We start from the raw sequence: 12,799 nt of genomic DNA on the forward strand, positions 1-12,799 counted from the left end.
GAGTCCGGCGGCCAGTCGATACGATCCCCGCTCCTCCTATTCATTCAGTCGTATTTATCGAGCGCTTACCGTGTGCAGAGCACTGGACTAAGCGCTTGGGAGAGTCCAGCGGCCAGTCGATGCGATCCCCGCTCCTTCTATTCATTCAGTCGTATTTATCGAGTGCTTACCGTGTGCAGAGCACTGGACTAAGCGCTTGGGAAGTCCAAGTCGGCGACATTTAGTGACGGTCCCTACCCGACAACGGGCTCACAGTCTAGAAGGGGGAGACGGACGACGAAACCAGACATGTGGACGGGTGTCAAGCCGTCAGAATAAGTAGAAATAAAGCTAGATCAATCAGTCAATCAATAGTATTTATTGAGTGCTTACCGTGTGCAGAGCACTGTACTAAGCGCTTGGGAAGCACAAGTTGGCAACACATAGATGCACATCACCCCCTTCTAGACTGTGAGCCCACTGTTGGGTAGGGACCGTCTCTAGATGTTGCCAACTTGGACTTTCCAAGCGCTTAGTACAGTGCTCTGCACACAGTAAGCGCTCAATAAGTATGACTGAATGAGTGAATGAATAGTAAATATGTACAAGTCAAATAAATAGACTGTGAGCCCACTGTTGGTTAGGGACCGTCTCTATATGTTGCCCACTTCCCAAGCGCTTAGTCCAGTGCTCTGCGCACAGTAAGCGCTCAATAAATTCGATTGAATGAATGAATGGAGTGATAAATCTGTACAAACGTATATACAGGTGCTGTAGGGAATCAATCAGTCAATCAGTCGTATTTATTGAGCGCTTACTGTGTGCAGAGCACTGTGCTAAGCGCTTGGGAAGTCCAAGTTGGCAACATACAGAGACGGTCCCCAGTGGGCTCACAGTCTAGAAGGGAAGGAGCCCCTTCCTCCTCTCCCCCTCGTCCCCCTCTCCATCCCCCGCATCTTACCTCCTTCCCTTCCCCACAGCACCTGTATATATGGATATATGTTTGTACAGATTTATTACTCGATTTATTTTACTTGTACATATCTATTCTATTTTATTTTGTTAGTATGTTTTGTTTTGTTGTCTGTCTCCCCCTTCTAGACTGTGAGCCCACTGTGGGGTAGGGACCGTCTCTCTATGTTGCCAACTTGGACTTCCCAAGCGCTTAGTCCAGCGCTCTGCACCCAATAAGCGCTCAATCAATCAATCAATCAATCAATCGTATTTATTGAGCGCTTACTATGTGCAGAGCACTGTACTAAGCGCTTGGGAAGTACAAATTACTTCAATAAATAATAAATACGTAAATAAATAAATACGATTGATTGATAGAGGTAGGGCGGGGAGGGTGGGGAGGAGGAGAGGAAAAAGGGTCGTCCTCCAGCCCCCGGCCCCCATCCCCGTCCTCCTCCGGTTCTTCATCATCATCATCATCAATCGTATTTATTGAGCGCTTACTGTGTGCAGAGCACTGTACTAAGCGCTTGGGAAGTACAAATTGGCAACGTATAGAGACAGTCCCTACCCAACAGTGGGCTCACAGTCTAAAAGGGGGAGACAGAGAACAAAACCAAACATACTAACAAAATCAAATAAATAGAATAGATATGTACAAGTAAAATAAAGAGTAATAAATATGTACAAACATATATCCATAGATACAAGTGCTGTGGGGAAGGGAAGGAGGTAAGATGGGGGGGGATGGAGAGGGGGAGAGGAAGGAAGGTTCTTCCTGCCGTCCTTCCCTCCCGCGGCCCGGCGTTCCCGGGGTGGGGGGGATCTGACGCGGGCGTTGGCAGGAGCTGGCCTCGTCGGAGCGAGCGCGGCGCCACGCGGAGCAGGAGCGGGACGAGCTGGCGGACGAGATCGCCAACAGCGCTTCCGGCAAGTGAGTGACGGCCACCCCCTTCCGCCGCTGCCCGTTCGCCCCCTCCTACTTATTGAGCGCTTCCCGGGCGCGGAGCACCGCGCTGAGCGCCAACAGCTAGAGACGGGCCCTACCCCACAGCGGGCTCACAGCCTACCATCAGCGCGGCTCAGTGGAAAGAGCCCGGGCTTCGGAGCCGGAGGTCATGGGTTCAAATTCCGGCCCCGCCACTTGTCAGCCGGGGGGCTTGGCATATTGTAAGCGCTTAATAAATGCCATCATTATTATTATTATTATCACGGGGCTAGGCGGTTTGGCCGAGGGGCGGGCTTTGGAGCCATCATCATTATCATCATCAATCGTATTTATTGAGCGCTTACAGTGTGCAGAGCACTGGACTAAGCGCTTGGGAAGTCCAAGTTGGCAGTACAAGTTGGAGCCGGAGGTCATGGGTTCAAATGCCGGCCCCGCCACTTGTCAGCTGGGTGGCTTGGCATATTGTAAGCGCTTAATAAATGCCGTCGTCATTATTATTATTATTATCACGGGGCTAGGCGGTTTGGCCGAGGGGCGGGCTTTGGAGCCATCATCACCATCAGTCGTATTTATTGAGCGCTTACTGTGTGCAGAGCACTGGACTAAGCGCTTGGGAAGTCCAAGTTGGCAGTACAAGTTGGAGCCGGAGGTCATGGGTTCAAATCCCGGCCCCGCCACTTGTCAGCTGGGTGGCTTGGCATATTGTAAGCGCTTAATAGATGCCGTCGTTATTATTATTATTATTATCACGGGGCTAGGCGGTTTGGCCGAGGGGCGGGCTTTGGAGCCATCATCACCATCAATCGTATTTATTGAGCGCTTACAGTGTGCAGAGCACTGGACTAAGCGCTTGGGAAGTCCAAGTTGGCAGTACAAGTTGGAGCCAGAGGTCATGGGTTCAAATCCCGGCCCCGCCACTTGTCAGCCGGGTGGCTTGGCATATTGTAAGCGCTTAATAGATGCCGTCGTTATTATTATTATTATTATTATCACGGGGCTAGGCGGTTTGGCCAAGGGGTGGGCTTTGGAGCCATCATCATCATCAATCGTATTTATTGAGCGCTTACAGTGTGCAGAGCACTGGACTAAGCACTTGGGAAGTCCAAGTTGGAGCCAGAGGTCATGGGTTCAAATGCCGGCCCCGCCACTTGTCAGCCGGGTGGCTTGGCATATTGTAAGCGCTTAATAAATGCCGTCGTCATTATTATTATTATTATTATCACGGGGCTAGGTGGTGTGGCCGAGGGGCGGGCTTTGGAGCCATCATCACCATCAGTCGTATTTATTGAGCGCTTACAGTGTGCAGAGCACTGGACTAAACGCTTGGGAAGTCCAAGTTGGAAGTACACGTTGGAGCCAGAGGTCATGGGTTCAAATGCCGGCCCCGCCACTTGTCAGCTGGGTGGCTTGGCATATAGTAAGCACTTAATAAATGCAGTCGTCATTATTATTATTATTATTATTATTATTATTATCACGGGGCTAGGCGGTTTGGCTGAGGGGCGGTCTTTGGAGCCATCATCATCATCGTCATCATCAATCGTATTTATTGAGCGCTTACAGTGTGCAGAGCACTGGACTAAGCACTTGGGAAGTCCAAGTTGGAAGTACAAGTTGGGGCCAGAGGTCATGGGTTCAAATCCCGGCCCCGCCACTTGTCAGCCGGGTGGCTTGGCATATTGTAAGCGCTTAATAAATGCCGTCGTCATTATTATTATTATTATTATTATCACGGGGCTAGGTGGTGTGGCCGAGGGGCGGGCTTTGGAGCCATCATCACCATCAGTCGTATTTATTGAGCGCTTACTGTGTGCAGAGCACTGGACTAAACGCTTGGGAAGTACAAGTTGGAGCCAGAGGTCATGGGTTCAAATGCCGGCCCCGCCACTTGTCAGCCGGGTGGCTTGGCATATTGTAAGCGCTTAACAGATGCCGTCGTTCTTATTATTATTATTATCGCGGGGCTCGGGGGATAGGTTAGGCGGTTTGGCCGAGGGGCGGGCGAGGGGGACGGGCACCCACCCACCCACCGGCCCACCCCAGGTCGGCCCTGCTGGACGAGAAGCGCCGCCTGGAAGCCCGCATCGCCCAGCTGGAGGAGGAGCTGGAAGAGGAGCAGAGCAACACGGAGCTGCTCAACGACCGCTTCCGCAAGGCGGCCCTGCAGGTGAGGGGGCCGCCCGGGGCCCGGCGGCCGTAGTCGACGCCTCCGTCCCCCCGCGGTCCGGTCCGACGCCTCCGTCCCCCCTCGACCCCAGGTGGACTCGCTGAACGCGGAGCTGGCCGGGGAGCGGAGCGCGGCCCACAAGAGCGAGAACGCCCGGCAGCAGCTGGAGCGGCAGAACAAGGAGCTGAAGGCCAAGCTGCAGGAGCTGGAGGGGGCCGTCAAGTCCAAGTTCAAAGCCGCCATTTCCACCCTGGAAGCCAAGATCGGCCAGCTGGAGGAGCAGCTCGAGCAGGAAGCCAAGTAAGAAGCACCCCCCCACCCCCCCGGCCCGCCTTTCTAATAATAATAATAATAATAATAATGGCGTTTAGTAAGCGCTTACTACGTGCCAAGCACCGTTGCCTTCTCCCCTGCCCGCGGCCTGGGGGTCCGGGGGTCACGGGTTCCCGTCCCGCCCCTCGTCCGCTGGGCGACCCCGGGCCGCTCGGGGCCTCGGGGACCTCGTCTGGGGAACGGGGGGGGCGGTGAGAACGTGAACCCCGCAAGGGGCAGGGACCCAATTTAATAATGATAATAATGATGATGGCATTTGTTAAGCGCTTACTACTACTACTGCTGCTAATAATAATGGCATTGGTTAAGCACTTAATACTACTACTAATAATAATGGGCATTGGTTAAGCGCTTACTACTAATAATAATAACAATGGCATTGGTTAAGCGCTTACTACTACTAATAATAATAATAATGGCATTGGTTAAGCGCTTACTACTACTAATAATAATAATGGCATTGGTTAAGCGCTTACTATTACTAATAATAATAATGGGCATTGGTTAAGTGCTTACTACTACTACTACTAATAATAATAATGGCATTGGTTAAGCGCTTACTACTACTAATAATAATAATAATGGCATTGGTTAAGCACTTACTAGTACTACTAATAATAATGGGCATTGGTTAAGCGCTTACTACTACTAATAATACTAATGGCATTGGTTAAGCACTTACTAGTACTACTAATAATAATGGGCATTGGTTAAGCGCTTACTACTAATAATAATAATGGCATTGGTTAAGCGCTTGCTACTACTACTAATAATAATGGGCATTGGTTAAGGGCTTACTACTACTAATAATAATAATGGGCATTGGTTAAGCGCTTACTAGTACTACTAATAATAATGGGCATTGGTTAAGCGCTTACTACTAATAATAATAATGGCATTGGTTAAGCGCTTGCTACTACTAATAATAATAATGGGCATTGGTTAAGGGCTTACTACTACTACTAATAATAATGGGCATTGGTTAAGCGCTTACTACTACTAATAATAATAATGGGCATTGGTTAAGCGCTTACTACTACTAATAATAATAATGGGCATTGGTTAAGTGCTTACTACTACTACTACTACTAATAATAATGGCATTGGTTAAGCGCTTACTACTAATAATAATGATGGGCATTGGTTAAGCGCTTACTACTACTACTAATAATAGTGGCATTGGTTAAGCACTTACTACTACTACTAATAATAATAATGGGCATTGGTTAAGCGCTTACTACTACTACTAATAATAATGGCATTGGTTAAGCACTTACTATCTGCAAAGCACTGTTCTAAGCGCTGGGGGGATACAAGGTGATCAGGTTGTCCCGCGTGGGGCTCACAGTCATCGTCCCCATTTTACAGATTAGGGAACTGAGACTCCGAGAAGTGACTTGCCCAAGGTTACACAGCAGACGTGGTGGAGCCGGGGTTTCGAACCCACGACCTCTGACTTCAAAGCCCGGGCTCTGTCCACTGAGCCACGCCGCTTTCTATGTGCGAAGCACTGTCCTGAGCACTGGGGAGGTTACAAGGTGATCAGGTTGTCCCACGGGGGGCTCACAGTCTTCATCCCCATCTGACAGATGAGGGAACTGAGGCCCAGAGAAGGGAAGTGACTCGCCCAAAGTCACCCAGCTGACGGTTGGCGGAGCCGGGATTCGAACCCCTGACCTCTGACTCCAAAGCCCGGGCTGGTTCCACTGAGCTATACTGCTTCTATTGGATTGGGAGTCAGAGGTCGTGGGTTCAAATCCCAGCTCCGCCACTTGTCAGCTGTGTGACCTTAGGCAAGCCACTTCACTTCTCTGGGCCTCAGTTCCTTCATCTGTCAAATGGGAATGAAGACTGTGAGCCCCCCGTGGGACAACCTGATCACCTTGTATCCCCCCCTGTGCTTAGAACAGTGCTTTGCACAGAGTAAGCGCTTAATAAATGCCATTATTATTATTATAATAATCTGTTCCCTCATCTGTAAAATGGGGATGAAGACTGTGAGCCCCCCATGGGACAACCTGATCACCTTGTAACCTCCCCAGTGCTTAGAACGGTGCTTGGCACATAGTAAGCGCTTAATAAATGCCATCATTATTATAAGCCCACCCGACACAGAGGAAGCGGCAGGGCTTAGTAGAAAGAGCCCCGGCTCGGGAGTCGGACGACTTCGGTTCCAATTCCGTCTCCCCCCGCTTGCCCGCCGTGTGACCTTGGGCGAGTCGCTTCAGTCAATCAATCAATCAATCGTATTTATTGAGCGCTTACTGTGTGCAGAGCACTGTACTAAGCGCTTGGGAAGTCCGAGTTGGCAACATGTAGAGACGGTCCCTACCCAACAGCGGGCTCACGGTCTAGAAGTCACAGTCCCAAGCCCGTCACCTTAACTGGAAAACGGGGACGGGATCCCCGTTCTCCCTCCATCTGAGTGTCTTCTGAGCCCCATAATAATGGCATTTATTAAGCGCTTACTATGTGCAAAGCACTGTTCTAAGCACTGGGGAGTTTCCAAAGTGCTCAGGTTGTCCCACGTGGGGCTCACAGTCTTCATCCCCATTTTCCAGATGAGGGAACTGAGGCCCAGAGAAGTGAAGCCCACTGTTGGGTAGGGACCGTCTCTATATGTTGCCAACTTGTACTTCCCAAGCGCTTAGTCCAGTGCTCTGCACACAGTAAGCGCTCAATAAATACGATTGATTGATTGATTGATTGAAGTGACTTGCCCAAAGTCAAGAGAGAAGCAGCGTGGCTCATTGGAAAGAGCACGGGCTTTGGAGTCAGAGGTCATGGGTTCGAATGCCGACTGCCACATGTATGCTGGGTGACCTTGGGCAAGTCACTTAACTTCTCCAAGCCTCAGTGACCTCATCTGTAAAATGGGGGATTAAGACTGTGAGCCCCATGTGGGACAATTTGATCAATCAATCAATCAATCGTATTTATTGAGTGCTTACTGTGTGCTGAGCTCGGTACTAAGCACTTGGGAAGTCCAAGTTGGCAACATATAGAGACAGTCCCTACCCCACAGTGGGCTCACAGTCTAAAAGGGGGAGACGGAGAACAAAACCAAACATACTAACAAAATAAAATAAATAGAATAGATATGTACAAGTAAAATAAATAGAGTAATAAATCAATCAATCGTATTTATTGAGCGCTTACTGTGTGCAGAGCACTGTACTAAGCGCTTGGGAAGTACAAGTTGGCAACATATAGAGACAGTCCCTACCCAACAGCGGGGTCACAGTCTAAAAGGGGGAGACGAACAAAACCAAACATACTAACAAAATAAAATAAATAGAATAGAGATGTACAAGTAAAATAAATAGAGTAATAAATCAATCAGTCGTATTTATTGAGCACTTACTGTGTGCCAAGCACTGTACTAAGCGCTTGGGAAGTACAAGTTGGCAACATATAGAGACAGTCCCTACCCCACAGCGGGCTCACAGACTAAAAGGGGGAGACGGAGAAAAAAACCAAACATACTAACAAAATAAAATAAATAGAATAGATATGTACAAGTAAAATAAATAAATAGAGTAATAAATCAATCAATCGTATTTATTGAGAGCTTACTGTGTGCCGAGCACTGTACTAAGCGCTTGGGAAGTCCAAGTTGGCAACATATAGAGACAGTCCCTACCCCACAGTGGGCTCAGAGTCTAAAAGGGGGAGACAGAGAACAAAACCAAACATACTAACAAAATAAAATAAATAGAATAGATATGTACAAGTAAAATAGAGTAATAAATCAATCATATTTATTGAGCGCTTACTGTGTGCCGAGCAGTGTACTAAGTGCTTGGGAAGTCCAAGTTGGCAACATATAGAGACAGTCCCTACCCCACAGTGGGCTCACAGTCTAAAAGGGGGAGACAGAGAACAAAACCAAACATACTAACAAAATAAAATAAATAGAATAGATATGTACAAGTAAAATAGAGTAATAAATCAATCAATCATATTTATTGAGCGCTTACTGTGTGCAGAGCACTGTACTAAGTGCTTGGGAAGTACAAGTTGGCAACATATAGAGACAGTCCCTACCCCACAGTGGGCTCACAGTCTAAAAGGGGGAGATGGAGAATAAAACCAAACATACTAACAAAATAAAATAAATAGAATAGATATGTACAAGTAAAATAAATAGAGTAATAAATCAATCAGTCATATTTATTGAGCGCTTACTGTGTGCAGAGCACTGCAGAACAAAACCAAACATACTAACAAAATAAAATAAATAGAATAGATATGTACAAGTAAAATAGAGTAATAAATATATACAAACATATATACAGCTCACCATGTATCCCCCCAGTGCTTAGAACAGTGCTCTGCACATAGTAATAACAATAACAATAATAATAATAATGGCATTTATTAAGCGCTTACTATGTGCAAAGCACTGTTCTAAGCGCTGGGGAGGTTACAAGGTGATAAGGTTGTCCCACAGGGCTCACAGACTCAGTCCCCATTTTCCAGATGAGGTCACTGAGGCAAAGAGAAGTGAAGTGACGACTTTTCTTTTTTTTAATGGCATTTATTAAGCGCTTACTCTGTGCAAAGCACTGTTCTAAGCGCTGGGGGCGTTACAAGGTGATCAGGCTGGCCCACGGGGGGCTCACAGTTCTAATCCCCATTTTCCAGATGAGGTCACCGAGGCCCAGAGAAGTGAAGTGACTTGCCCAGAGTCACCCAGCTGGCAATTGGCAGAGCCGGGGTTCGAACCCATGACCTCTGACTCCTTGCCACCGAGCCACGCTGCTTCTCAAGTAAGCGCTTAACAAGTGCCATCCAAAAAAAAAAGATAAAGTCACCCGGCTGCCAAGTGGAGGAGCCGGGATTTGAACCGATGACTTCTGATTCCAAAGCCCGGGATGTTCCCGCCGAGCCACGCTGCCGTCCCACGGGGGGGACGGGGGATGCCGGTGGACCCGTCCCCTGCCTACAGGGAGCTGACGGTCCGGAGGGGGAGATGGGGGACGGCCGGGTCGTGACGGGGGCGGCTTCCTCTGCGCAGGGAGCGGGCGGCCGCCAACAAGCTGGTGCGCCGCACGGAGAAGAAGCTGAAGGAGGTCTTCCTGCAGGTGGAGGATGAGCGGCGGCACGCGGACCAGTACAAAGAGCAGGTCAGGCGGGCCGGCGGGCCGGCGGGAGGACCCCCGACTAGCCCCCCGACCCCCGCTCCGGCCTCGGACCCCGTTTGGGGGCCGGGGACCGGGAGAGGAGCGGCGTGGCCTACTGGGCTGACGACCCCCGTCCACCCGTTTGGTTTCGTCGTCCGTCTCCCCCCCCCTTTTTGGACTGTGTCGGGTGGGGACCGGCTCTAGATGTTGCCGACTTGGACTTTCCCGGGCGCTTAGTCCAGTGCTCTGCACACAGGAAGCGCTCAGGAAATACGACGGAATGAACGAGCGATAGGGCCCCGAGTCGTATCGCTTCTCTGGGCCTCAGTCCCCTTATCCGGAAAATGGGGAGGAAGACTGGGGGGACGGGGACCGTGTCCACCCCGATTTGCTTGCATCCACCCCGGCACTTAGGACATTCATTCGTATTTATTGAGCGCTTACTGCGTGCAGAGCACTGGACTAAGCGCTTGGGAAGGACAAGATGGCAACATCGAGAGACGGTCCCTACCCAACAGCGGGCTCACAGTCTGGAAGGGGAAGACGGACAACAAAATAAAGCATATTAACAAAATAAAATAAATAGAATAGTATCTACCCCAGCGCTTAGAACAGCGCCTGGCAGTGCCTGGCACATGGTATGCACTTCAATAATAATAGTAATAATAATGGCATTTATTAAGTGCTTACTGTTCTGTGCGCTGGGGAGGTTACAAGGTGATGAGGTTGTCCCACACGGGGTTCACAGTCTTCATCCCCATTTTCCAGATGACTATTATTATTAATAATAATTATAATAATTAATAAATTATTATTATGAGGTTGTCCCACACAGGGTTCACAGTCTTCATCCCCATTTTCCAGATAATAATTATTATTATTAACAATTATAATAATTAATAAATTATTATTATTATGAGGTTGTCCCATGCAGGGTTCACGGTCTTCATCCCCATTTTCCAGATAGTAATAACTATCATTATTCATTATAATAATTAATAAATTATTATTATTATGAGGTTGTCCCACGTGGGGTTCACGGACTTCATCCCCATTTACCAGATAATTATTGTTATTAATAATAAATTATTATTATGAGGTTGTCCCACACGGGGTTCACGGTCTTCATCCCCATTTTCCAGATAATAATTACTATCATTAATTATAATAATTAACAAATTGTTATTATTATTATGAGGTTGTCCCACGCAGGGTTCACCGTCTTCATCCCCATTTTCCAGATAATAATAATCATTATCATTATTATTATTATTATTATTAATAAATTATTATTATGAGGTTGTCCCACACGGGGTTCACGGTCTTCATCCCCATTTTCCAGATAATAATCATTATCATTAATTATAATAATAAATTATTATTATTATGATGATGAGGTTGTCCCACACGGGGTTCACGGTCTTCATCCCCATTTTCCAGGTAATAATTATCATTAATTATAATAATTAATAAATCATTATTATTATGAGGTTGTCCCACGTGGGGTTCACGATCTTCATCCCCATTTTCCAGATAATAATTATTATCATTAATTATAAGAATAAGTTATTATTATTATTATTATTATGAGGTTGTGCCACGTGGGGTTCACGGTCTTCACCCCCATTTTCCAGATAGTAATAATAACCCTTATTGTTATTAATTATAGTAATGAATAAATCACTGTTATTAGGAGGTTGTCCCCCGCGGGGTTCACGGTCTTCATCCCCATTTTCCAGATGGGGTCACCGAGGCCCAGAGAAGTGAAGTGCCCTGTCCAGGGTCACCCAGCCGACAAGTGCTGGAGCCGGGATTCGAACCCCTGACCTCTGACCCCAAAGGCCGGGCTCTTTCCGCGCAGCCACGCCGCTCCTCTGTGCCCTAATCCTGAAGGCCGAGGGCCTCCCGGCTCAGCCCCGGGGCCGCCTTGGAGCCGGGGAGACCCAGGGTACCTCCCAAGCGCTTAGTCCAGTGCCGTGCACGCAGTAAGCGCCCAATAAATACGACCGATCGATCGATTGGGGCGGCGGGGAGGGCGAGGGCCGGGGTCGCTGAGCCGGAAGCGTGCCCCCCGGCCAGATGGAGAAGGCCAACGCCCGCATGAAGCAGCTGAAGCGGCAGCTGGAGGAGGCGGAGGAGGAGGCCACGCGCGCCAACGCGTCCCGGCGGAAGCTCCAGAGGGAACTGGACGACGCCACCGAGGCCAACGAGGGGCTGAGCCGGGAGGTCAGCACGCTGAAGAACCGCCTGCGGTAAGGCCGGCCGCGGGCCGGGGGGGTGGCCGGGGCCGGCCGGCCGGCCGGCCGGGGCCTCCCGGTTCCATGGAGGCCGGCGGCCCTCTCTTGCAGGCGGGGCGGCCCGGTCAGCTTCTCCTCCGGCCGGTCCGGCCGGCGCCAGCTGCATCTGGAGGGGGCCTCGCTGGACCTGTCGGACGACGACGCGGAGAGCAAGGCCAGCGACGGCCACGACGCCCAGCCCGGCCAGGCCGACTAGGAGCCGCCGCCGGGGCCGGCCCCCTCCTCGCTTTCGGTGTAGGTACAATCGCTTTTTTGATAGCGCCCGTCCTTCCCCCGATAGTCGTCGGAAAGCCGTTTTATACAGCCCCCGCCCGCAGGCCCGTTTTTGTATGAAGCCCTGACCCCCCTCATCCCCTCCCCGCCCCGGTGCATGTTTCCTGCTGTGCAGACCCCGCCCCGCGCTTGGTTTCTCTGTGCTCCTGCGGGCGGGCCGGCCCCGGGGCCCGGTCCAGCCCGCTGACCGTCGCGAAGACCAAACCGCGCTCGTTTCTCTCTCTTTCTCTCCCCCCGCCACGACGATTGCGATCCGCACCGCACCGGTGCGCAAACTGTGAAACCGGCTTTTGAAGTTAGGCAGGGGGGCGACCCCCGCCCCCGGGGTGGGCGGCCCGGGCGACGACGGACGCTCCTCGGCAGGGGATGCGCCCGTCCCCCCCCCCCGTCCCACGGGGCCCCCCACGCCCCGGGTTGTTGGGCGGGAGGGGGGACGGGCGGACAACTGACACTACAGGAAGTGCCTTAGACACTACAGTACCGAGACAGCGTCGATGGGACGGGCCCGCTGGGATTCTGGATAGTCAGTGACGAGGAATCAGTGTTAAACCCACTCCCCTCTCCCCCGCAACGCCCGCTTGGAAGGTGCTGCCGCGGGCCCGGTCCCCTTCCCCACCCGCGGACCCTCCCTCCTTCCCTCCCTCGGCCCCCCGTGACCCGCTGCCCCGGCCCCCGGCCCCCCCCCCCCCCCCCCCCGCCGCCCCGTATTTCTAGACGACGA

General features: G+C 50.5%; 1 protein-coding gene across 4 annotated transcripts in view; it reads left to right on the plus strand.

Moving 5' to 3' along the window:
• Positions 1-12,112, plus strand: part of MYH10 (myosin heavy chain 10) — a 190,592-nt gene extending 178,480 nt beyond the window's left edge. For all 4 annotated transcript variants that reach the window (XM_038749864.1, XM_038749866.1, XM_038749865.1 and 1 more), the window contains 6 exons: positions 1,779-1,867; positions 3,926-4,049; positions 4,141-4,349; positions 9,403-9,511; positions 11,588-11,760; positions 11,857-12,112. In XM_038749864.1, the coding sequence (XP_038605792.1) occupies positions 1,779-1,867; positions 3,926-4,049; positions 4,141-4,349; positions 9,403-9,511; positions 11,588-11,760; positions 11,857-12,001 (849 nt within the window). In that variant the 3' untranslated portion in view covers positions 12,002-12,112. The remainder of the gene's footprint in view (positions 1-1,778; positions 1,868-3,925; positions 4,050-4,140; positions 4,350-9,402; positions 9,512-11,587; positions 11,761-11,856) is intronic.
• Positions 12,113-12,799: the final 687 nt, after the last annotated feature.

The sequence above is a fragment of the Tachyglossus aculeatus genome, chromosome 8 (assembly GCF_015852505.1).
Source record: "Tachyglossus aculeatus isolate mTacAcu1 chromosome 8, mTacAcu1.pri, whole genome shotgun sequence".
In the NCBI taxonomy this organism is placed as follows: domain Eukaryota; kingdom Metazoa; phylum Chordata; class Mammalia; order Monotremata; family Tachyglossidae; genus Tachyglossus; species Tachyglossus aculeatus.